The 26,775-nt window shown below is 40.0% G+C and overlaps 2 protein-coding genes across 5 annotated transcripts in view; one reads left to right on the plus strand and one right to left on the minus strand.

Annotated features, from left to right (window-relative positions):
* The first annotated feature begins 28 nt into the window (after window positions 1-28).
* Window positions 29-26,775, plus strand: part of LOC139941417 (protein mono-ADP-ribosyltransferase PARP6-like) — a 41,050-nt gene continuing 14,303 nt past the window's right edge. Inside the window, exons 1-14 of one of the 2 annotated variants that reach the window (XM_071937896.1) lie at window positions 29-201; window positions 1,312-1,404; window positions 6,794-6,883; window positions 7,276-7,397; window positions 8,279-8,371; window positions 8,702-8,802; window positions 9,022-9,082; window positions 9,451-9,538; window positions 9,872-9,941; window positions 10,546-10,650; window positions 12,321-12,458; window positions 14,399-14,543; window positions 15,592-15,741; window positions 16,544-16,762. In XM_071937896.1, the coding sequence (XP_071793997.1) occupies window positions 117-201; window positions 1,312-1,404; window positions 6,794-6,883; window positions 7,276-7,397; window positions 8,279-8,371; window positions 8,702-8,802; window positions 9,022-9,082; window positions 9,451-9,538; window positions 9,872-9,941; window positions 10,546-10,650; window positions 12,321-12,458; window positions 14,399-14,543; window positions 15,592-15,741; window positions 16,544-16,762 (1,560 nt within the window). In that variant the 5' untranslated portion in view covers window positions 29-116. The remainder of the gene's footprint in view (window positions 202-1,311; window positions 1,405-6,793; window positions 6,884-7,275; window positions 7,398-8,278; window positions 8,372-8,701; window positions 8,803-9,021; window positions 9,083-9,450; window positions 9,539-9,871; window positions 9,942-10,545; window positions 10,651-12,320; window positions 12,459-14,398; window positions 14,544-15,591; window positions 15,742-16,543; window positions 16,763-26,775) is intronic. The other variant, XM_071937897.1, reaches the window with a different exon arrangement.
* LOC139942198 (uncharacterized) lies at window positions 17,517-25,552 on the minus strand. Of its 3 annotated transcripts, none has more exons than XR_011786648.1 (2): window positions 18,136-25,552; window positions 17,517-17,925 (listed from the first exon to the last, which is right to left on the minus strand). XR_011786648.1 is itself a non-coding variant. In XM_071938966.1 (2 exons), exon 2 carries the CDS (start codon window positions 24,281-24,283, stop codon window positions 18,485-18,487), a length of 5,799 nt encoding a protein of 1,932 aa, XP_071795067.1. In that variant the 5' UTR covers window positions 24,284-25,179; window positions 25,390-25,552; the 3' UTR covers window positions 17,517-18,484. The 3 variants fall into 3 exon arrangements, 2 of the variants coding, with proteins under 2 accessions (XP_071795067.1, XP_071795068.1); XM_071938966.1 differs by having other exon boundaries at window positions 17,517-25,179; window positions 25,390-25,552; XM_071938967.1 differs by having other exon boundaries at window positions 17,517-24,834; window positions 25,102-25,552.

The raw sequence follows: 26,775 nt of genomic DNA on the forward strand, positions 1-26,775 counted from the left end.
GCTCAGTAATCAACTCGCCGTCGTGCGATTCAGGAAGTGTTTGGTGAGAATAAAAAATGTAAATGTCGACCAAAGAATAGAACCAGAAAAGAACTTAAAAAAGAGTTGCTTCAAAAATGTCGTGGAGACTGAAGTTATTTTCTTCGGATATTCAGTCCGTTATTGATGTGTGTGTTAGCGACCCAGCATGTCCATTTAAAAGTAAGTAATTCTTTGACAAAATTGCAAGGTTCTGTTGTGAATTTCTAGTGTTTGTTTCGCCGTGTTTACCACCCGGCAGCTGTTTTACACAAAAACACACAATAATGGCACCATCTTCATTCATTTCGTTGGTGAATCTTCTATTATTTCCTCCATGATAGAACGAAATAATTAGATGAAACAGATGATGCATACATGTGGAATAATTGAAATTCAAGATTATAAAAACGTGTGTTTTCAGAACAAGTGTAACACAGAGTTGTCAGAGTTGGTGACAAAATTACCAAATTATATTTTGATACAGACATGACAGAGAAGGGGAGAGGACTACAATGGAAACAAGCTTTTTATAATTCAAGCATTTTTGTGTTATCCTTGATAATTCCTAAGATTCCTATGTCTTTTATGCCTCTTGTATTTTGTTTACTTTTTTTGTCCACTTCTTGCAAAAGAACTCTGTGGAGATTGTCTAAACTCTAATATAAATAAACAAACAAAACAAATGCTGTGAATGTGATTGTAAAAGAGTGTAATATTATAAGTTAACAACAATCCTTTACTTCAGGCCCAATGTCAAATCATTTAGTGCTACTTTAAAAAGCGGTAAATATTGCTTTTAAACAATGTTCTTAGCAGAAATGAGGGAATGAGCAGATTACCAGTCACAGGTGGTCCAATTTACATGATATTAAGCCTGGTAACCTTCTGGTAAATATGTCGATCGTGGAACGTCTCTGCAACCTAAATTTTAACATGTTCCTTTGGAACCCTCAAGTCCACGACCATCCGGAATATATATTGCAGAACCATAAATTGCTGTATCGTGAAATTGGTTTGAGAAAAAATACCAAATACAAGGCACTTTTTCACTTGATAACAACAAATTAATATTATCTTGAAAAATAAGGTACATCTTCGTTAAAAAAGTAGCGATTGATTGGGGTTTTTGCCTTTGGCGGGCATAGATTGTAGTAACCCAGGATCATCTTGACAGTGATCAAAATGATTATCCCAGCTAGCTTAGTTGGTCCCCACTCGCCAAGAGTAAGTACGATTCGTGTAAACACTTTATGTCCTTGCTTTTTTATTTGATTTCCTCTTATTTTTCAGATTTTGAACATGGCAACTCCTGCTTCAGTTTTGTTCTAGACGCCAGTGGTGAGCTGACGGCCTATACATTCAGCACAACAGAAGACTACCCAGGTTGGTGGGGAATTCCATGGCTTAAGTTTCTATCCATGACAAAAATAAAATTAGCTGTTGCAAATAACTTACCCAAAAATAGTTAAGGGCCTGACATTTCGACCCAAAGTCTTTCTTGCTTTTCGAGAAAGACTATGGTAGGGTAAAAATGTACGGCCATTAACAATTTTTTAACTCACAATCCAGTAAACGTAGGGCTTGTAGCTTAGAACTTTCACTAGACTTAAAAGTTACGATGTTTGTAGCACCCACATTGATTGAACTTTTGTATTGTATGCAACCCACAACAAGGAACTCAAGACTTTTTATGACTTTTTATAGTTTAAAGGAACGTTACAGAATTGGTAAGAAAACAACAATTGTGAAGACCACAGATTTACACAAAACTTACACGGTCTAATAATGATGATAGTTGAAAACTTCCCTTGAAATATTCCTGTCTGAAATGTCATATTTGATGAGAAATGTAACCTAACTCCGCGTTTGGAGTTTATCGCTCAGTGAGCGTTTTATTAATTTTTATATTGGCATTGATGCAATGCAAACTTTGTAATCGGTTTTTCACTATTCTCTCGTGACACAGATGGCCAATCGATTTCAAACTTCTTGAGGTTTGTCAGCTTATGTAATGGTGGAATACATAAAGTGCTTACATTGCCAGCAACTGTTTGTTAGCAAAACCAATTCGGTAATGTCCCTTTAAACAAAAATAAAATGAAACTCAGGAAGTGCATTTCTTGGGCTTAATTTAATTATACCTCAATAATTTCATGGAGCTGCTTTTAAAAGCAGAAAAACGTTGCGTAACAATTTCCTGTAAAGCAGAAATGAGCAGGTTACCAGTGGTTTTGGCTGGTAACCTAAACCTGGTAAGCATAATGTGGATGTGCTTTTAAACTACATGTTGTGCTTTTTTCAAGCATCTCCATGCAATTGGGCTCAGGTCTCACGATCGCAAAACTAAAGCAGTCTAAAGCACAAAGTAGGCTTAGAGCAGGAAAATCTTACTAAATAGAAATGGCTTACCAGCTATTTCAAGTTATAAACCACAAGGGAAACTGTACTGGGAAATTTCAATTTAGTTTCGGGTTCTAAAAAGACAAATTTACTAGAGTGGATCTTGAATCTGCAACCTCTATTTTAACGTGCCGACGGCGCTCTGCCAATGCAGCTATTTTTTCTCAATAATAGCGGTCTCCCCCTTTTTTTGTCTGTTTCTTTGTCAGAACCAAATAAATGAATTTTCTTCGCAACAGTTTCTGCTTTTATAATAACTTAAACCTAAATCAAGGTTGTGACACGTTCAAAATAAAAACAGTGAAATAAACCCAACCATAAAATTGCTACTGACTCTTATTGTTTGCAGATACTCTGAAAGTAGGTAAATAAACAAACAATGGCAAGTAAATAAAAGCAGGGAAGGGTCCAAGGGTTCAGTTGTGTATTGATAATTATTGGTGTTGGGGAGACACTGAAAGGAAAGCACACATTTTCTTGATAAAAGGCAAAGCATTTATAAGCCCAAGCCGTGGTTTCAAAAATTGGAATAATTAAGAACTTGCTGACAAAAATAAATTAAATGTCATTGATTTTTAATTAAAAATAGAGATCTTGAGACTGGGTTTTGTACCTACACTGATATCCATATTACAAACAATGACGTAATGCGACGGCGAATCATGACACAGGGCGCCCTCTACAGTTGAACTGGAAAAATACATTTTGACAAAATCGCACTCCCATCTCAACTGCACATGTGTATTACAAACCGCACAATTTTGAAAATAGTATAGTCCTTAAACTTTACTCTTGAGGATACACAGCAAGTTTTCGTTTGGTAAATGGCGCTCTATGAGTACAATTTAAATTTGTACTCTAGCTTTGCAAAGGGCACCAGCAGCAAAAGTACCGGGCACCATGACAATTGCTGTGGGTGGTGTGGGTTACTTCAAGGCCTGATAGTGAGTGCATTTGCCGTCAATGTAATGCATTGTATACAGTTGTTGTACATGTATGCTGTGACGGGATCCATGGCGTTTTGTACACCCGAGGATGCCAATTGCTACCAAGGGTGTAACCAATGGACCCAAGTCACAGCGTGCAACAATTGTTTTGTTATACCTTGGTAACATTGTCATTCCTCGTCTCAAAGTTCTGTTGTCATCTTCAAACATTATTAAGACGGACCAATGCATAGTTTAATCATGGTTTAATAAGCAGACGAACAGTTCAAATAAGAAACAATTCTTCACCTGTTCCCTCCAACCCGCGTGTGTTTTGTACAGCGCTAGAAATCGACTAACGGTGGGAACGATCAAGGTGATGTACACCGGTGGACACTTTTCATGTTACCGGCACGCTGTGCATTACGCGTAGCGCGCCTCTTTAGCCACGATACATGCGTTTTTGTTGCACGTCACAAACTTCACAGTTTGTTACCGAGGTATAACAATAACAAATGTTTACTCCCCTTAAATGTTAACTGTATCTGCATCTGTGTGTGTACTTCGCAGAAACCAAAACTGGTATAAAAGCAACGGGTGGCTCTCTATCTCTAGTATTACTTTCAATGTTATCCTTGAACCACAGTTCACCATTTACAGGGAATTACACCAAATAGCATTGTGGTAAATAGATTGACTGTTCACTCTGTATCTGTTTGCCATGTGGTGAATTACAGTGTGCAATTAGTAGCCAAATGTACGCATTGGGTTGAAGAAAACACTCATAAAGCGGTTTGGATTGGCATATCGGTTTCTTGCCTTGCCTTCCACCTCTAGAACCCTGGTTCAAAGCTCACCTGGGGCACTATGTGGATTCGATTTTCAGTCCCTATCTGACTGTGTGGATTTTCTCTGGATTAAATCTCTGGGCTTTTCCTCCCACATCTAAAACTGAAACTTCCTTCCTTGTCTTCTCTCCATTGGGTTTTAGTTCGCTTTTCTGAGAGTCCATCGCTACACAACCGGAAAATAATAAATGAAATGAAATGAAATGAAATGTACCTCAGGACTTGTCTGGTTCTTGGTTTACTGGCCATGTGTTCAAATAACTGCCAGCCGTTTCTTTTGGTATTTTTAGCCTTGCATTGACATTCCTTATGTCTGGCTATATGAAGAATCAGGAAATTCTCTAGTTGGTGCTGAGACTTATAATTGTATGCATTTGCTTCTGGGTTCTGGCTGTCCAGTGGTTATGAAGTACATGTAAGACCAATTAAATAGAACTTCCATTATTGGTAAAAATTGTTGTATTTTTGGTGAAAAATGTAGTTTTGTCCAGTAGGATTTAAATATTAGATATCGCTTCAATGAACTGTTTACATTTGTGCATTTGTGACTGCCGAAAAAATGTAGTGGAAATGGTGGCAATATTCAAACTCTCATTCAAATGATCATCGGAAGAGGCTTCAAAATGATATAGGACCTAAAGTGTAATTTTTCTTTGAATGAAATAAGGGTCAGTCAAGTAAGTTTTTTTTAGTAACTTAGAGAAATGTTTTTAATGTCTGGAAATGATGTACTGTAATCTACCTGGTTGGTTTTTCAAAGGCCAATCTTCTCGCTTGGTGTATCCCATCATAACCATAAAATAACAAGCCTGTTAAAATTTGGGCTCAATTGGTCATCAAAGTTGCGAGAAAATGAGAAAAGAAAAAACACCCTTGTTTGACAAATTTGTGTGCTTTCAGATAAGACTTCTAGCTAGAAGTCTTTTATTATTTTAGTGAGAAATTACCTCTTTTCTCAAAAACTATGTTACTTCAGAGGGAGTCGTTTCCCACAATGGGTTAAACTATCAACAGCTCTCCATTGCTTGTTACCAAGTCAGTTTTTAAGTTAACATTTGTTTTGAGTAATTACCAAACGTGAACCTTCCCTTTAACAATGTCATTAATATTGGCACATGGCATTTTGGAAATTGCCCTCTGCCTATAAGGCATATGGTGTACTCTCATTTACACTGCACGTCCACTTGTCTCTTTTACTAAATAGTTCCCTTCGGCAATGCACATAAATAGAACCAAGCAAATGTTACGGCAGTGTAACATTTGACATTGATTAGATGTATCGACCCAATTCCTTAGGACGTCATGACACGATAAATTTTTGCTTTTGCTTTTTTTTCGAGTAAGATTTCTTGTGTGTTACTGTGCAGTGTGCATTTTAGGCGACCCACACAATATGCATTTGTTAAACATGCATTGAAATTGGGCGTGTCGTGGCAGCAGAGCGAATAAGAACACCAAACACCAAAGCTCTAGTGTTTCAGATCAGCAAAATGTGGGTTTGAGTCCCAGTCGTGACACTTGTGTCTTTTTAAGCGAGACACCAAAACCGTTATTGCTGCATCCTTCAGAAGAACCCATTGAACTTTTTGAAAATAATAACAATAATAACTGTATTTTAAAGCGCATTTTTTCAAAGGGTACAAAGCGCTGAGTATTATTTTTACTGCAAAGTGAGTGGGACGAATGTTGAATTATGAGACCTAATCCTTAGCAACATGTAATGGTTTACAAGGTGCTGTGGCGCAATATGCTGCCAATCCAGCCAGGAACACCGTGGCGAACCCCTTCTCTTTTTGATAAGTGCACTGGGTTCTTTTACATGCGTTTACACAACACATGGGACCAACGGTTTTACGTCCTATCTGAAGGACGATGCAATGGTTAAGTGTCTTGCTTCAGAACACAAGTGTCACGGCTGGGGATTCCAACCCACACTCTGCTGATCAGAAACACCAGAGTTTGAATTCGGTGCTCTTAACCGCTCGGCCACAACACTTCCACAAAGAGCAGGGGTTTGCCCCGGTGTTCCTGGTTTGGCTGCTTATTGCACCTTGTAAACCATGTAGAGTTCTCCGGTATTTTAATTTTGTTTTTTTTGTTCTTGTGTGTTGTTGCGGTCGGTTAAACATTTCCTTTTTAATATATAGACGGATTGCGATGCGCGTTGTTGGCCGCCATCTTTGATGTATCAATGGATTTCAAAGTGTGTCCGTGCTACGCACGACTCTGAGCCATTAATGGCTTTTTCACGCGTTTCACATTCATCAGGGATGGCGACCGATGATGCATGTTGCAATTCGTCTTTTGTGCATTCCCTAATGTTTATTCTTAAAATATTTTACTGTACAACATGTATATATTGACGCAATTTAGCCATTGGCTACAAGTTCAATTTTAATAAACCATCAATAATAAAAATAATAATTACATGGTATGTAAAGGAATTGTTCTCATACTTCAAGCTCCACAATACCTTGAATGTAGATGCTCTTTGAGCGTCATTCAGTGACGGATATGAGCGCTATAGAAGAAGCCACTATTGTTATTATAAACATGTGAAACCAATTTCTCTTGTTTCTTGGTTTTTCTCTGATGCAGAAAACAGTGCCCTGACTTGTCTACGTTACCCAAACACACCAGAAATCCTCCATGAGAGAATACAGGTCGTCTTTAGCAAACTAGCAGAGGGTAAGTACTTTTTCTTCAGCTTTTCTTCATTGCATCAGGGCCCGATTTCACGGCTCTGCTTACTGCCAAATTCTGCGCTTCAATCACCATTCTCCACTTACTGTGCAACCGCTAAATTGCTGTGCTAGCTGTGTAAATGGAGAATACCCAGTACAGTGGAGTACGCAGACGCACAAGCAACAGTTCTCTGCTATTGAGAAGTATGAAATAAATGAAACAAATAATGACTTGCATTGATCTGAATTGAAAAAAAAGGTCAATATCTCTGTTCGGAGTTCCAGTGAATAACCGTTAGCTTCCAGAGATCACACCTGTTATTATTATAACATTATCATCCAAAGAGGGAACAACTATTGCTTTTAATGCTCTTACTCCCCATGCTCACCCAACAGAACATTGGAAAGCTCTGAATCTATATGTACCAGAACTCAACAGCATTCAAGATAAAGGAGGGGGTGATGCTGATACATTGAACAGCCAGAATCTGATGGTGATCGATGATGAGCAACCACCGGTAAGTCTCGTTCAGCTTCGGATCGGTTACAGTTAAATCACTACAAAAATTTGAAAGAGAAGACTCAAATTTGCTGGACATTGCAAGAGAGCCCTTTCCCAAGAGCTGTTCGGATTTGGAACAGGCTACCAGTGGCTGCAGTCAGTCACTGCAACAAATCAGCAAGGGTTCCAGAGAGAAGCACTGCCAGCTATAAGAGGGATGGAGCTTCCAATCTCTCTTAGGACAAACTGACAATACCACCATCTAATAAGCACAGTATTGACAGCATAAGCACAGAGCGCAAATGGATTTTGCAACCCACCCTCTCCAGGACAGCAGCAATGCTTTTAGGAGAGTATCAATTCAAGATTCAAGAAGTAGAGTCCAAGTGGTGTCAGATTTGGTGCTGTGGCAACCAACACATGGAAACAGGAGCAGAAGAAGGCCCGTCAAGACATACATCAACCAACTATGTGAAGACGCCAACCTGACCTATGAGAAAACACATGTAGGCAACTGCATGCTGGATAGGGACATTTGGACAGCCGTCACAAATGTCCAATGGAAGCTGGTGGAATGTATGAAATGGACTTGAGAAAAATCAAGATGGGCACACCATGATAAACGCCTGTTAATAAACTTGTTGGTACAACAATATATAGAATGCTTTGGGGAGAAGTGTTGCAGAGCTGGTGTGGTCTTGGCATTTTGAACAGATATTCTTATCTTCTTCTGGAGAATGTCGTTTTAGGCCTCCTTAAGGGCTGGGCATTGTAGAAGGTTTTGCATAGATTGGGATGATGTGTCACAATCGCAATTGGTGACGTGTATGTTGGCTTACCCCCATTTCTTCATGTTGTCTTGAGAGTGTATTAACCTATGATTGTTTTCTATTGCAGTGTTCCCCTGCATCAGTGTACACTGATGGTACATACGATACAGACGATACTGACAATGATGATATGTACTATATGGATTCGGAAGATAACGGGGTGAGTTTACATGCATTTTTTTTTTACCATTTCTCAATAATAATCATAAGTAGGATTTGAAACTTTGCATGTTGGAAATAGGATATGAAAAGGTTTGCTGGAACACCATGTAATGACTACGGAGCTTTCTCCAGGAGACAATCAGAGCATACTGATCGAAACGTTGAGTTGAAACCAACGGTTCTTTTCAGAACCACCCCAACTCATTTAAAGAAAGTCATTACATGGTGTTACCGCAAACCTTTCCATATAAAAATAATGATCTTGTTCCATGAACGTCAAAATGGTGGGTACTGGCGCTTTATAAAATATCTGTTATTTTTATTGCAGTATTACTGTGACGAAGAAACAGACAGTAGCATCCATCCATTACTATCACATGATATGGACCAGGTCAGGAAATTCTATGGACCTAATGCAGTCAACGGCAGGTGAGTTTCAAAAATTCCAGACTGTGTACAGTGAAGATAAACCAACAACGTTTCCAAGGGGTGATTGACATCGCTGCGCCATTCCTAAGTTACGCTATTTCTAAGCTTCCCACAAGTGCCATACAAGTGCTCAAAAGTTTTGAACAATCTGTGTATGGTTAACAAACAAAAAACCAGTAATAGCAATAATGGCGACTGCATACATTTGTTTTCCCTCAGGGTGTTTGCTGAGTTGAGAGATATAGACGTTGAGCTGAATATTGATGTTTCATTTCTGGAGGTAGGTTGGACATCATCAAACGGTTCAGAAGGGCTCTCTGATACGGCCGATATGCCATTTCTTGTCCCCCTCCCCCCACCAAATTATAAAATAAAATCATTCTATGCTTTAGATTGCACAGTTGAGCTCTTGGAATAAAACATGAACATCAAGTTAAAAGTTCAATTCAGTATGCATCGGTCGACAACTCAGTGGTTGACATCTCAACGTTTCGATCAGTATGCTGCCGGGTTCTCCTTTAGACAATCAGAGCATACTGATCGAATTGTTGAGTTGTCAACCACCGCTGTTCTTTTCAGAACCAACATTACTCATAAGAGCCTAACCTTATGATAACTCTGGTGTTTTGATCTACCCTGTCTTTGTAGGAGGAGATCAGCAAGGCGTGGTGCATTAACCGACATGAACCCATCGTGATAAGACTCCATTGTTCACTCACTAAGTACTTAGATGCAAGTACGTTCTCTTCAAATCATTTCTCTACTTATTTATTTTTTAAAGATGAGCAATAATGTCAATGAAACTGGTGGCAAGTTTGCTTATAGATACCTGAGGCAGAGACGCTTTATTTGTTCATACTCCACTCACGCTTATTTGACAACTAATAATAACATTTTTTTTTTTTACCCTTAGACCGACGTGTATTAAGAACTGTATACTCAGTACTTTCCTGAGTTGTGTGAAGAATTATTATTTTTTTTTTTTTTAAATCACTCAGATGGGATTATAATAATTTAATTTATTTTTACTGAATTGGTAACACTTTTTCTTCCGTGTTTATTTTTCTAGACGTACCAAAAGTTGAAGTATTCCAATCTTCCAAGAGTGGTCATTCTGGTATATGTAGCCAACTCAGAAAGTAAGATTCCTCTTAGTACTTAAGTTTAACATCAACATAGTTAGCAAAGAAGCAATAATGCTAAAAATAACGGGTGGTTTTGAAAATGAAGCATCGACATAGACAACACTACTGGTAATTCTTGGAACCAGTCTGAAGTGGGCAGGGCTAAAGTGATTTCGCTGAAATATGTATTTACATCATCGTTCTCTGGGTACTATGCCAGTGCTGAAAGTTAGTTAAAGGGAAGGTACACGTTTGATAATTACTCAAAACATTTATTAACTTAAAAACTGACGTGGTAACGAGCATTGGAGAGCTGTTGGTAGTATAAAACATTGTGGGAAGCGACTCCCTCTGAGGTAGCATAGATTTTGAAATAGAGGTAATTTCTCACTAAAATAGTGAAACACTTCTAGCTAGAAGCACACAAATTCGTCCAACAAGGGTGTTTTTTCTTTCATCATTTTCTCCCAACTCCGATAACCAATTTTCACTGGTTTGTTATTATATATGCAAATGTTGAGCTACACCAAGTAAGAACACTGGTCTTTGACAATCACCATTAGTGTACCTTCCTGTTAATGTTAATTTTGTTGTCTTTTGTTCCTAATCTCTCCAACAGAATTGCAGAGGGTATGCTGCTGAATCAGTGGAAGTCGTTGAGCAATGAGAAGGTGCAATCCCAGCTGAAACAGGCCACTCCATCACCAAGCAGGTCACCCGCTAGGTAGGTCCAGCATTCTTTTATCTGAAGTCAGCCTTTTTGCTTAAGTCTGGGATGTGATTTCTGTGATTTTTTTAATTTTTTTTTTACCAATTAGGATCAAAAGGTATCATGTTTTCATATTTGACCTTAAGTGCGTAAGTCAGTTGGATTTTCTCATTCTATTTTGTATTTATTTATGATGGTTTATTTATTAACTGCACTGGTGGCCAAGCAGGCTGAAAAAGTACATTTACAAGTAAAAATAGTTTGTTTAAAAAAATTATAAATATATATATATAAATATGTAATTATTTTAAAGTTAATTGCAAGAACAATCCACAGCACATTTAAAAGCTTGAATAAACACTGGTGGTCAGGCAGAATGTATCACAAGTAAAACTGGTACATATAAACCAAAGTTTTCATATATTATCTGAAAAACTACAAGAATATAAACCACAATATTTTGCATTTTCTTTTATGAAATATCATTTTACTTACATGTAGTTGAGTTGTAATGACACTGATTTTGTTTACTGTTTTATGCTTTTAACAATCGCACTACTGTGTAAATAGTGCAGGCTTGGAAATTCATTCCCTCCTGGTCTGCGCCTTGGTGCCCCTTGCAAATGTACACATACGGCATTCATTACAGGCAACTTAAGGGCGATCAAATTGCAGTGCGTGACAAAGGAACACTTTGGTTGCACAGTCAGTAAATTTTTTCTCAACAGTGCTTTACTGAAACCCCAACAAATTTTGTGAACATTCCAAAATGTTAATGTCTTTGAGATTGCCTGTAACCGGTTGCCTGTAAAGTGTCCCAAGCGGTGTTGCACTAATATTGCATTTGGTTGTTGACATACTAACAGCAATGTTCAGTCTAACATGAGATGACTGTTGGGTATGCAGTGCACCTCCAGTAGTTTGTGTTAATTCCTAACAAAATAGTATCTTGCCACTTTGTAGAATATGATAGAAACCTCTGTCAGCCTATCAACCACATTTCACCTCCGGTTAGTACATGTGTCTGACCCCTGGAACAGAAAAATTCTATAAATTCCATCACACCAAAGCACTATGTCACTGAATACTAAGCTTGGGCGATATCGATTTATTTTATTCACGATATATCGCCGACAACATGTTGCGATATTCGATATAATCGCAACTAATTAAATTTGACATCATCAGTCTTCAAACTCCCAGTGAAACATTCATAGCACAAGAGGGGTGTTCTTATGACCTATTCTTTTGGTTTAACCCCAAACCTATGGAGTGCAAGATGTCTCAGCTAGGAAATACATCGCGATATTGCAATATTTAATCGATATCACAATATACCGATATTTCGACTAAAACCAAATCGATCCGATATCGAAATCGTTTCCAAATTGGTATTGCGATTTTCGATAATATCGTGATATCACCCAAGCTTACTGAATACTACAGTAGCTTTAATTGAAGTACCCTTTGCCTATATTAAGGCAACCCAGCATCAGGTTCTTTAGTGCCAGTTCATTTCATTTGATAGCTTCACCGCACAGGTTCACATAATATTTAACTGCTGCGCACCCTTACCTTTACCACATACTGCGGCAACCTGATGGTACGTACACAGGTACAGATACATCGCCCCACATTCCCAACGGGGCCCCCCTTGATCATTGCTGCCTTTCTGTCCCATATAGGGCGCTGTCGGTCGAAGACCAAAGCGTGGCCAAGCTAGTAGGCTTAGGCTTTGGGGTCGATGATGCATGCAGTGCACTCAGAATGTCGCAAGGGAGAGTGGAAGACGCTGCTAGTCTCCTAGTCACCCAACCAGAAATGTGAGTGCTTATAAGCCCCCCCCCCACCCCACCCCCCCCCCCTTCTTCAATTCTTCCAACCCCCTTTCCAAATCCCTCCATCCTGTATTTTGAGGTTGTAGAACAAATGGAACAGAAATTACCCCGTCCACTGTCAGATGTACTGTGTTTGCTTTTTTGTGCATCACAAACTGCTTTATTTGAATTGTGAATGTGTACCTCAAGTATGATCAGTGATTGCCATTTGTCTGCACGTGATCAGTGACCTAAAGGTCAAACGTTATGACAGTTTTCAATGTCAACTTTAATTCTAAGCGAAACTGTTTGTAAATCTGCTTCTATATTTGTTCGTTTCTGAACAATTTGTGTTTCTTTGACAAACTTTTCTCAGCATCTGAACTAAGTTGATTCCTTTGAAATAACGTTGTTTAGTTATAACATACCTTTCGTTTCAAGTTTGATTTGTTTTTTGACAACAGTTTCCTTTCACGTTTGTTTGCATGCATGCCTGCTCTTTTTAAAAATAAGATTGTGTATAAAAGAGTTTTTAATAAATTTGTCACATTTGTTTATATTGGAATGGTACAAACTTTTACAGTAAATTACAGAGTCTGTCAACCCCAACCTCAAAAAACCTGGCTGTGTCCTCCGATCGAGCCACAATCTGATAACTCCTGGTACTTACAAAACGGCAAGGGGCCAGTTCTTCTCAGTTGCTGGAGCTTTCTAGCAAACCACATTCACAACATTAACTCACTCCAGACTTTCAAGCCATACTGTCCATTTTGTAGCATTCTTTAGCAGTGCTTTGTATAATTAGAAATGAGCTTTTAAAGTCTGACTTATTATCATTCTTATATGATTTGCATATTGCTTGTCTTGATTGATCTCATCCTATACATTGGGTTTTTCAAAACTGGCTTCACTCTAGCTTTAGCTCTGGCTCAAGATCTAGCTTAGGCTGTGTCTAAATTGATGTCTTCAGCAGTCGCTTAAAAGTTCTGTTCTTCATCAATGTCAACACAGGCAACGTTCATAGCCATAACATAAGCAGGCCTTGGCATAGCCCATGGCACCCACAGAAATTGCCTTGGTGCCCTGTGTTTTTGCTATGGTGCCCTCTGCAGGGTTTCATTACAAGCTTACATTTCCCCAATAGAGTAGGGGGAAATTGATGTACCTCTTTAAAAGGGGAATTGACGGTCTGCATAAGCTACTCCGTTTAGACACTGCCTTCAAAACAGGGATAAGCTATTACCTCAAATAGTGGCTTAGGTGATGGTTTAAGCTGTAGTAGTGTAATAGAGTAACCATTGAATTTATTTTTTCAAGTGTATGTTTGAGTAACCATGGAATTCTCTTTTCTGTGGTGAATGTAATGTGAGTAACCATGGAATTCTGTTTTCTGTGGTGAATGTAATATGAGTAACCATGGAATTATGTTTTCTGTGGTGAATGTAATATGAGTAACCATGGAATTATGTTTTCTGTGGTGAATGTAACGTGAGTAACAATGGAATTATGTTTTCTGTGGTGAATGTAGCGTGAGTAACCATGGAATTATGTTTTCTGTGGTGAATGTTACATGAGTAACCATGTTTTTGTGGTGAATGTAACGTGAGTAACCATGGAATTCTGTTTTTGTATGGCGAATGTAACATGAGTAACCATGTTTTTGTGGCAAATGTAACATGAGTAACCATGGAATTCTGTTTTATGTGGCGAATGTAACGCGAGTAACCATGGAATTCTGTTTTATGTGGCGAATGTAATGTGAGTAACCATGAAATTCTGTTTTCTATGGTCAGTGTAACTTGAGTAACAATTAATATTTTTCTTAAATATGAAAGTTGATGCAACAGACTTGACTGTTATAATAGATGTTAAATTTGCATCGGGGATAAAGAATATTATTTTTGGTTTTCATTTTTGACTTGTCTGTCGTTATTTATTTTTTCTAGTTGTACTAGTAACGTAGTGACTGAGATCAATCATAAGAAGCCTAGTAAGAGATTGTTCCCATGGCAGAGGAGTTCATCTGTCAACGGTCAGCCGGTAACGCCCCCTGGCACTGAAGAATTACATCTCATTCCAGCTGCTACTCAGGTAAAACTTCATTTCTGGTTCAACATGTATCCAATTAACTGGGCCTAATTTCAAAGCGCTGCTAAGTGGTAAGCAAATTTTTGTTCCGACTTTAGCAACAAATTTTGCATAAGCGTAAGTGTATTTCACATGTTAGCAAGAAAATAAGGCGGCTATTGTGTGTGTTCACCATGGATTTGCATTTTTACGTGTTTTATTTTCGTATAGTTATTTTACCGAAATGTTAGTGTGCCTTTTCCTGTCCTTAATGGTTAACAGCGCTATGGAATGGAAACTCCAGCAATAAGCAAAAAATCGGCTGCTAAGCAGCTCTATGAATTTGGGCCATGATCACAGTACTGTGTCAAATTTTGTTGGCAAATTTATACTAACACCACTCAGGAGTTAATCTCTATACCTGTGCACTTATTTGCTGTCATTAAATTAAATAAGTATAACAAACACACTGAATGTAAACTTTTATTAAACTCACAACTACTGAAGAGGGAAATACTAAATTCACATGTCTCCATGAGGTTCAATGCTTAAAAACATGCTTTTGTTTAGAAGAGTTTGCGGTAACACCATGTAATGACTATTTCTAAATGAGTTGGGGTGGTTCTCAAAAGAACCGTTTTTGGTAAACAGTATTTTCCAAAGCCCACACTTCGTGTATCACAACTTCTATATCAAATAACAAACCTCTGAAATGTGGGCTCAATCGGTCATCGGAGTCGGGAGAAAACAACAGAAAAACCCACCCTTGTTTCCGCGCGTTTTGCCGTGTCATGACATGTGTTTCACATAAATCCGTAATTCTCGTTAACGAGAATTTATATTGTTTTGCTGTTTTCTCAAAAAGTAAAGCATTTCATGGACTAATATTTCAAGAGAAGTCTTTCACCATTGCCTTCTGTAAACCCTGTAAGTTATTTGTAAATCTGTGAGTTTTTTGTTTTTGTCTGAACCGAAAGGGTCCAATGGCTTTAACTCAAACTCTTCTATATCTTATTTCCACCATGCAAAGTTTCAAATCTTACTTATGCTTTTGTTTGTCTTGACTCACCAGAACGGCAAGAATGCCAAAGTCTTACCAGTGCTTGAACACGGTTTCATGTATCAGCTCTTCACCTATCTAAGGAATAGAATCCCAACGTTGAGTGAGTTCTGTGTGGTGTGTGATGAGCAGCATATATTCCAAAATGGAGCTATGTTGAAGGTAAGACGCCTCATCTGAATAATTCTGGCCTGAACTTACACTACATCGTGGAACCCTGTTATTGACTGTAGTGGCCCCAAGCGGCTTACCCATGGTGGCTGTAAACGGCCTGCAGATTTCACCTAGTTTACTGATTTCATGTTTTCTTAAGGAATGGCCCCCCCCATCTAAATATCCAAGTACTAGGCATTCGATTTCTCAGGAGTTTTCCTCAAATTGCCCTAAAGCCTTCAAATTGTTGTGAAAGAAAAAAAGCAGTCACTTAAGGCCGAGTCACACTGCAGGGAAAACGAAAATGATTTCGATCACGACGCAAAGAGAATGCATGATATTGGTTGAATGAGCGTGTGCGTATTCTGCGTGGAGCAATTTAACCAATAGAATGCGTTCTCTCTGCGTCCTTATCGTAATCGTTTTCATTATCGCTGCAGTGTGCCACGGCCTTAAAGTTAGAAATAAGTAGTCCACAATGTGTCTAAACCTGTAGTTTCCCTTTGTTGGTGATGTACTGAGTCCATAAACATCCTTATTTGTAAAATAGCCCGGGATCAGCCCCAAGTTTCTGATACATCCTAGGGAGCATCAGCAAGCAAATTTTGAAGACTGAAGACGAGCGGAGTATACTGTTCGAAACGTCAAGACCAAACCAGCTCTTTTCAGAGACAACACTCCCTCAAAAGAGATTTTACAAATGTTTGTACCCGCAAGTCTACTTTTCATATTTATATTTATAGTTTCTCTTAATGCAAAGCTTCAAACACCATTTAAGTAAATTGTTCTTTATTGTTCCTCTTCCTTCCAGCCTGCAGTCTGCGAGCGGGAGCTTTGCGTCTTCTCCTTTCAGACCCTAGGGGTCATGCAAGACGCCGCAGCCAACATCGCTACAGGAGCTGAAGTAGTCGACCTCATGGTCGCCATGGTAGCATCATCCATCAGGTCAAGTCGCAGACATTTGATCTTTGACCCCTACCCTATGGTCGTTGACCCCAGGAACCCTAAGGAATTTGCCTTCACACCACGGGTAAGATTTTAGAGAAAGTATTTTTTTTTTTAAACAAGGTCCGACTTTTGAAAGTTTATTAGCCAAAGCAAGCTGAATTGAAAGGTGGGCTTCAGAATGTTTTTAGTTTATTTTACGCTTGGTTTTCAAAAGCTGTTCCACTCGCGCAAACGTTGCCAACAGTTGCGCACATTCGCCAACAATTTCAAGTGGATAGAGTTGTTTGCTGCCACCGTTGGCGAACATTGGCAACTTTAGGCGAACATAATTCTGAGGTGTTGGCGAGTGGTTTTTGAAATGGTGGACAAGCATACGGTATTATTTCTTTGTCACAAACATAATCACAATTGTATTTCAGTGGATGATAACGCAGATTTGGAATAACAAAGGTAATTGGTTGATATAATGATGTCAAAAAGAGGACTATTGCAGCAAAAACAAATTCTTGAAAAAAACTACGTATGGTGCGCGCCATCTTCATTTCATGGCGCCGCCATATTGACATCGCGTATACGCACCAATCGTTCAAAAGATAAAAAACGTTTGCGCGAACAGTTGCGAGTGGTTTGCGCGAGTGGAACGCACCCCTGTACTGTGCTATCTGGAGCATTTTAAATGTGTTTTTTTCCCCAGATTTTTCTTCTGATTTTGTTCTTGTAGCTTTTTAAATCTTTAAAACGATTTTTAGTTTCTCTGTATTGAATCATTTAATTGAAGTCTTCTTAGTTGTACTCTATGAGCACTCAAAAGGGGGGGGGGGCTGGTCTATAATAAATCTGCTGTGAAGCTTCTACTGATGTTGAAACTGGTTTATTTTGTTTCAAATCACCGTGAAAACTATAACAAGATGAATAACAGAAAACAAATTACCATTTGATAAGTAACAATAAGAAGGTATGCATTCATCATAACATACTACTAAAAAACTGTATTTATAATGCACCTAGCATTAGTCAGTTGGAAATTAAGTTCCCTAATACAGTGTAGAAATAAACGTCTGCATTGAACCTACGAGTCCTACAACCATCTTAATGACTTGACCTTTTCAATCATTTAAACACACCGTGTATAGTCCTTAATTAACATAATAACAACATAATCCTCACCGTTCACGCCTGAGACCAGCTGATAAACTTCCAGCATTCAACCCTGATCACTTAATGACTACTTCGACTCTATTTAGCCTAGACGAAATGAAATACAAATCTAGAATCATTTTTATGCAATGAAACAATGCAATGCTATGACCAGTAGCAAAATAAACATGCACATGAACTCTCAAACCCCTAGAAAATAGACACAAATTTCTGTATAAACAGTAACGAATTATAATGCAATTGATAATACAACAATATCCATGAAATAGTAGATATCAAATAAGAACCTTCTCTTACCCATAAACACGATTCAAAAGGGGGCAAGTAGCCAAAAACGTTCATCCAAAACTAACGGAAAGTTAATGTTTACAACCTTCAAGCCTGACAAAAAATACAAACCCATGATTACGAGAGGGCGCTAGTCATAGACTTCCTTAAGTCGAGTGAATTGATTTAGCTAATGCGCCAAGCCGCCAGTTACACTCCCACCAGTTACTTAACTGATTTATGATTTCCAAAACTAAAATTCCTAACTGCGAAATAAATCATAAGTAACTCTTTACAATAGGTGTTTAAACAACTAGGTCATAAACAACAACTCAACAAAGAATCAATTCCAAAATGTCACTGTCCAGAGGGGTACGACCTAAGTGCTTTCCAGAAGGAGTACTAGCTTCTGCACCGGGCGTTCTAGGAAAGTTAGCTTCACTTCACGCTTCCCTTGCTGATTGAGCTTCCTTGTCCCAACTTGGACTTTGGCTTTCCTCACTAAGTTGTCCTTGTCTTTGGCAGCTACTACTACTACACCCATGGGCCATCTGTTCCGAGCCACCTCTGGTTCCAGTATGAGGACGATGTCTCCAACCTCAACGTTTCTTCTTGGCTTGGCCCAGCACTGTCTGCGATTTAAGTTCTGAAGATACTCTTTTCGCCACCTACTCCAGAATTGTTCTGTAAGGTACTGCACTCTCCTCCATCTCTTCCGAAGGTACATGTCTTGTGGTACAAATTTACCCGGAGGTGGCAGTGGTACGTGGGATTTCATTGTGACGAGATGATTTGGCGTCAAAGGCTCTACACTGGTTGGATCATAGATGGTGTCGACTGCTAGAGGACGGCTGTTTACAATAGCCATCGCTTCATAAAACAGTGTTCGAAGTGACGAGTCATCCAATCTTCCAGGACATAGTGCAACTACTCCGCTAAGGACATTTCTGATTGTCCTAATTTGACGTTCCCATACTCCACCGACATGGCTGGAACAGGGAGCATTCATGAGAAAGTCACAGTCTTGGTTTGCTAGGTAGGCCTCCACTCTATCTGCATCAAGCTCCTTCAAGGCTGAATGTAGTTCATGTTTTGCACCAACAAAGTTGCTGCCTTGATCCGACCTGATTTGACGAACCTTTCCTCTTATAGCGATAAAACATCGCAGTCCGTTGATGAAGGCATCAGTGGATAGATCATCAAGCAACTCCACGTGAACTGCTCTTGAGCATAGACAGGTGAACAGTAGGCCGTATCTCTTGAAGTTCTTGCGACCTTGCTTGGTTATAAATGGACCAAAACAGTCCATGCCGCAATACGAGAATGGTGGAGATGATTCCACGCGATCCTCAGGTAGATCCGCCATCTTCTGTTCTTGAGTGGGTCGTCGATTTCTCCTGCAGATCACACATTTACGAATAAGACTCGATATTAGACCGCCACCGCAGATGATCCAAAACCCATTGGCTCTAAGTTCATTCAGAGTAATTCCACGTCCTTGATGATGAACTTTCTCATGGAAGTGAGCGGCGATCAGTCGAGAAATGTGACTGTCCTTTGGAAGTATTACTGGGTGTTTGACGGAGAGAGGTAGTGAGGAATTCCTGAGGCGACCTCCCACGCACAGAATCCCAGAGTCATCGGTGAAGGGATCAAGATCTTTACTGGGGGGTCTCTCCTTAAACTCAAACTTCTGCACCAACTTAACCAGGAATAAGGCCGATTCCTTTCGTTCTTCAACACTGCTCATATTGCTATCTGTATCTCCCTTTGCTCTTCTACGAAGTCTAGCAATAGCTCGAACCAACACAGGCCAGCTGGAGAATTTGGACAGTAGTGGTAGGAGAAATGGATCATTTGACTCCATTGTGGTTGTGCTGAGTACTGTCGATTTCTTTATTTCTGGATCCTCAAGTGACAGTTCAGTTGTCGATTGTGTCGGGATCTTGAACTTTGGGCTCCACAGGAAATCAGGACCCGTGTACCAGGATGACTCCTGAAGAGCTGTTGCAGTGAGCCCTCTTGAAGCATGGTCAGCAGGATTAGAACTAGACTCAATGTAGAACCACTGACCAACATCTGTACTCTCTCTGATCATTTGCACACGGTTGGCCACAAATGTATGGAAGCGTCGCGCTTCATTGTTGATGTATCCTAGGACTACCTTAGAATCAGTCCAGAAGATTTCTTCACCCTTTGGCAGGTGGAGCTCCTCCTTCAGAATTTGACTTATTTTCACCGATACAACAGCTGCAGTCAACTCCAGGCGGGGAATTGTCGTGATCTTGGTTGGAGCGACTCGCGATTTGCCCATCAGAAGTGTACAGCATACTCTGTCCTGATGATCCTGAATTCTGAGATAGGAACATTGGCCATAACCCAAAGTGCTGGCATCTGAAAAGTGGTGCAACTGAGTAGACTTAACCTCACCAAATTGACTCGGCTTTAGGCAGCGTGGAATTCGGATCGCTGCAATTTTCGGAAGGTCTGACATCCACTTCTCCCACCGTGGTCCTAACTCTGCTGGCAGAGGATCATCCCATCCAGTCCCATTGCGACACATATGTTGCAGCAGCAATTTGCCTGTGAGAACGAATGGAGCTAACAGTCCAAGAGGGTCGTAAACTGACGCAACTAACGACAAAATTCCTCGACGAGTAAAAGTTGCCTCCTTGGTCTCAATCTTGAAGAAGAATTCATCATTCTCCACATCCCACTGTATCCCCAGTGTGGTGGACAGGGGGAGCTCATCCTTGTTAAGGTCTACTTCCTTAACTGATGCAGCACGTTCCTTTAGAGGGACCGATTCCAGTACTTCTCTACTATTGGAGATGAACTTATGTAGGTGAATGCCGCCTTTGCTACACAACTCTCTGGCTTCATCAATGAGTTGGATTGCCTCGTTGTTGGTCTCAGTACTGATCAGTCCATCATCTACGTAGAAGTGATGTCTGATGAACGGGGCTGCGGAGGGGAACTCTTTCTCGTACTTCTTAGACAAATACTTAAGACCATAGTTTGCGCAACCTGGTGATGAAGTAGCTCCGAATAAGTGGACCTTCATCCTATACTCTGTCGGCTCTCGTGTGAGGTTCCCATCCTTCCACCAAAGAAATCGCAAGTAATCTCGGTCTTCGGGTCTGACGATGAACTGATGGAACATCCTCTCAATGTCGCAGAATATGGCTACCTGATGAATCCTAAATCGACTCAATACACCCACCAAGGCATTCGTCAAGTCGGGGCCACTCAGTAGATGATCATTCAGGGATGTACCCCGGTGCTGACTTGAACAGTCGAACACAACTCGTATCTTGTTTGGCTTCTTTGGGTGGTAAACACCGTGGTGGGGAATATACCACACTTCGCCCTCCTTCACATCAGACTGGGCTTCCTCTGCATCACCATTAGCGATGACATCCTGAACAAAGCTGACATAATCATCTTTATATTTCTTGTCTCTTTCGAACTTGCGTTTGAGATGGCTGAGACGGAGAGATGCCTGAGCTTTGTTAACCGGTAGACATGGACGAGAGCGGAATGGCAGGGGCATTTGCAGATGACCATCCTTAAGCTGCGTGATGGAAGACTCTAGGATGTGCAAAAATTGGAGATCTTCCTGTGACACTTTGGCCCCTTTGTCGTCTGAGAAGTCCCTTTCAAGCACTGACAAAATGCTCCTGAAAACAGCGGGGCTCTCTTTAGACATCACTCTATGGCACATGGTTGTAACTCTAGATCGGCCTCCCACCACTGACCACCCAAGATCGGTCTTCACGGCATAAGGCTGGTTATGTTGACCAGTCACAGTCTCTCTGGGTGTAAGGGCTTCTGGACAATTAAACCCTATCAGCATACCAATTTCACAGTCTTGCATAGGTGAAACTTCTCCAGCAATCGGCTCAAGGTGAGACCACATCATGGCAGTTTGAGTAGTTGGAATGAGTGACCTTTCAGCAGGAATGAAGTCTCTGGTGTATACCTTTGGGACGGAAATGACCTTGCTTGAATGCAGACCTCTAACTGTGATTTCTTTAAGGAGACTGCATTCTGATACTGTTGAACTCCCAGTCATTGTTGCTAATTTCAGCTGAACTGGTTGCCCTTTGATTCCAAGACTCTCTGCCGTAGAATTCAGAATAAAGGATGCGTCACTCTGTGTATCCAACATGGCATAGGTGAGAACTTCACGAGCTGGATCCGAGGTAGCAGCTACCCACACTGGTACTATCATAGACGTACATGTTGTGCCATCTCCCTTGTTTGTGACGCATGACACAGCAGAGACGTGTTTTTCATTCGTCTCCTTAGCGGGTATCTTACTTTGTAGTGGTTTATCATAATGGAGAGCAGTCGGGTGAGATCGCTTGCACTTCGCACATGTGGATCGCCGCTTACAGTTTTTGGAGTAGTGACCCTTTCTCAAACATCCGAAGCAGAGACTATTTTCTTGAATGAACTTTGTCTTTTCCTCCATAGACTTGTCTCCGAACTTTGAGCACTTGTGGATGGAGTGAGTGCCATCGCAAAATGCGCAGGGGGGAGGAGGGTTGGCTTGGTTGGTAGATGCCTGAGATTGAGGAGTGGTTGAAGGAGATGGTGCGATTGGATTAGATGCTTGTGTTACCATAACTTGATGTTTTGGTTTGTCTTGTCGTGCTTCCTTCCTTTTACTCTCCTGAAACTTTAACCCAAATGGCGATGTGATCGGGTTACAGGCTACCTCAGCTTCTTCTGCTACAAAGTCACAGAAAACCTTAAAGGAAGGATACTCCTGCTTCTTCAGTGAAGTAGTCACCCGACGATTCCATCGGTTCCCGACCCATGCAGGTAGTTTAATTGCCATTTTTCTATTCTCTTCACAGTCATCTAAGATGGATAAACCCTTGACATGTGGTATGGCATCATTGCAAGCTGAGAGAAAGTCAGAATAGTCTCGAAGTGCCTTGGCATCATTATCTTCCACCTTTGGCCAGTGAGCAATTTTTTCCCTAAAGGCCCTCTGGATGATGAAGGGATCTCCATACCTAGTGTTTAACTTAGACCAAGCATCCTTATAGGCTGCTTCATCTGAGCGAAGAAAAGCACCTTGAATCATCTTAGCTGCGGCTCCGGAGGTGTACTTTCGGAGATAAAACAACTTATCTGCAGCTCCAATATTTTTGCGTGCGATCAGCGCTGTAAATGCATTCTTCCACTCAGGAAATTGCATTGGATCTCCACTGAATATGTTTGGCTCCGGTACAGGCAGTCTTCCAAGGGAGATACTTTCCTGGAAAGCTTGCAGCATTGTTGAAAGATTAACGGGCGATGCCTTTGAGGAATTGGGGGGAGTTGAACCACCACTACTAGGAGTCTGGAGAGAGGTGCGAGTTGGGCTACTCTCTTCCTGACATGCTGGTGTTCCATGACTATCACCACTGGAGGTGTTTTGCTCTTCCTCTTCCTCTTCATATACCTTATATCGGGCTGCAGCAATCTGCATCTCTTTCTCTGCCTTGATTTTTTCTAACTTATGTTCCTCTTCTTTTACCTTTCTTTCAAATTCTGCCTGAATTTGGACCAATTTATCACGTTGGGCCTGGATTTCTTGGACTGCTTCAAATTGTGCCCTTTTTGCAGCTAGTTCAGCAGCTGCCTCAGTTTTACTTGACGAAGCATGTGATGCTTTGGAAACACATGACGAGACATGAGACTCGGTGATGCTTCCAAACACAGATGGATATTTTTTCTTGTCTAGACTAGCACGAACATTGAACAAGGCGACTTCTGTATTAAAGTATTGTTCCTTGACTTCTCTGAGTCGTTTCTTGATTAGTAATTCAATGTCCTCCGATATCTGAGAGGCGCAGTCTACTTGACGAAGAATTTGCGGATTTAGTGCTCTCAGGTTTCGTAGTTCTTCATAATCATTCATTACGAAGTGAAGGCGATTGTGGATCTTACGTAATTGATCTTCGAGTTCTTCTTCTGACAAAAAGTTCTTAAGGGCATCTCTGACTAACCGTGCTTCGGCCTTCCATCTTGAGTATGCGTTGTTGAACCTTCGTTCTTTGTCTTGTATGGCTTGCTCAAGATGTACTTGGGCTTTCTCTGTCTTCTTTCTCTCTCGTTCACTGCGACGTGGACCTTGATCCATAGCAGCAGCAATTTCCCTTTCTTGGTCTTCAGTTGACATGACTTGAGAAAATTATGCAAAACCTTTTGTTACTTTAAGGCTCAAATGGAGAAACACACCGTTTTGTGATGTGGGGAACTAACGTTCAAAAGGCAAGAATTGCTAAATTAACTATAGCTTAAACTGATTTATAGCAGTATATTTACAACAACAAAATACAAATCAGTCACTCATTTCAAGTCCTTGTGGAACTTTACTGCATCAAGTCCGTATAGTACACTGTAGACCAATATTGTTCTTGAGATCAAGACGGTAGAGTTTAGACTAGCATCAGAACTATGGCTTGGACATCCGAGTTGATAACAGCAAAGATCAGAGCACAGGGGTAAGCAGCTCCAAGTACATGTAGCACATCATGGCCAACAGCATGGAGAAACATCAAACACAAGGTGAGGCAGGGTAGAATTGTAGTACATTCACATGAAGGCACCGTTTTCACTGTAGCGCACTATGAGCACTCAAAAGGGGGGGGGGCTGGTCTGTAACAAATCTGCTGTGAAGCTTCTACTGATGTTGAAACTGGTTTATTTTGTTTCAAATCACCGTGAAAACTGTAACAAGATGAATAACAGAAAACAAATTACCATTTGATAAGTAACAATAAGAAGGTATGCATTCATCATAACATACTACTAAAACTGTATTTATAATGCACCTAGCATTAGTCAGTTGGAAATTAAGTTCCCTAATACAGTGTAGAAATAAACGTCTGCATTGAACCTACGAGTTCTACAACCATCTTAATGACTTGACCTTTTCAATCATTTAAACACACCGTGTATAGTCCTTAATTAACATAATAACAACATAATCCTCACCGTTCACGCCTGAGACCAGCTGATAAACTTCCAGCATTCAACCCTGATCACTTAATGACTACTTCGACTCTATTTAGCCTAGACGAAATGAAATACAAATCTAGAATCATTTTTATGCAATGAAACAATGCAATGCTATGACCAGTAGCAAAATAAACATGCACATGAACTCTCAAACCCCTAGAAAATAGACACAAATTTCTGTATAAACAGTAACGAATTATAATGCAATTGATAATACAACAATATCCATGAAATAGTAGATATCAAATAAGAACCTTCTCTTACCCATAAACACGATTCAAAAGGGGGCAAGTAGCCAAAAACGTTCATCCAAAACTAACGGAAAGTTAATGTTTACAACCTTCAAGCCTGACAAAAAATACAAACCCATGATTACGAGAGGGCGCTAGTCATAGACTTCCTTAAGTCGAGTGAATTGATTTAGCTAATGCGCCAAGCCGCCAGTTACACTCCTACTGTTGAGTTGATGTGCAACTCTATTTTATACTTTGCTCATTTCTTATATATGTGTATTTAAACACCTCTCTTAATATTTATGCATGAGGTACGTCACAATTCTCACCAAACCGAGGCCATAGCGCACAGCCACTGCAAATGGTGGCAGACGTGCGCCTATAGCCTCATTTTGGGTAAGAATTATGACGTTGTGCATGAATATTAAGAGAGGTGATGCTGTTGCTAATTTGTTTTAAGTGGTTTATTTTGTGAGGTGACTGTTTTCTTTGTTAGAAAACAAGGCAGCATGAGCATTGGACCTATGTTCATAGAAGTGCTTAAAGGATTTGGGTACTTTTTCAAAATGTCCATAGATTTACATTAAATTACAGGGTTTGAAGATAATGATAGTGGAAAGCTTCCCTTCAAATATTACTTACTGAGGTGCTTTATTTTTTGAGAAATGAGTAAAACAATGTCATGAAAGTCTGTTTGTAAATGATTAAAATAATTTTCGTCTCATCAGATGAAAATTATTTTCATGACATTGTTTTACTCATTTCCCAAAAACTACAGCACCTCAGCTCGTAATATTTTCAGGGAAGCTTTCTACTATCATTATCTTCAAACTGTGTAAGTTTAGTGTAAATCTGTGGACATTGTTTTTTTTTGTCCTACAAAAGTTACGTAGACCCTTTAAGCACAAAACTGTGCAACATTGTGTTTAACAGGTTAAGGTTACTAGTCAAAATACTATGTGAATATTTCCCCTACTTACCTGGTATCTTGCACATTTTTGCTCAAAAGAAAACAGTTCAGCAATATTTTCTACTTAAGCAGTTCTATGAAATTGAGCCCTGGACCCAATGCCCAGGTCAAAATTCCAGTTGAACCTAGTTAACTGGGGTCAACTGGTTCAACTGGATAGTGACCAAACTCGTCCGTTTGCCATATTAACCAACTGGTTTGGACTAGGTTTAACTGTGTTCAACTAGGTTGAAATTATAAACCAGTTGGTCTCTGTCCATTTTCCATATTAAACCAACTGGTATTAACTGTGTTTAACTAGTTTATCAACTGGTTTCAACTAGTTCCAGTTAAACCCAGTTAAACTAGGTTCAACTGGAATTTCGACCTGGGTGGTCCTTTTACGCCAAACAAATTTGTGAATGTTTTATGTTAGACCATAAACCAAACTGTCTTCTTCATCTGCAG

This window comes from Asterias amurensis, chromosome 9, assembly GCF_032118995.1.
Source record: "Asterias amurensis chromosome 9, ASM3211899v1".
NCBI classification, from domain to species: Eukaryota; Metazoa; Echinodermata; class Asteroidea; order Forcipulatida; family Asteriidae; genus Asterias; species Asterias amurensis.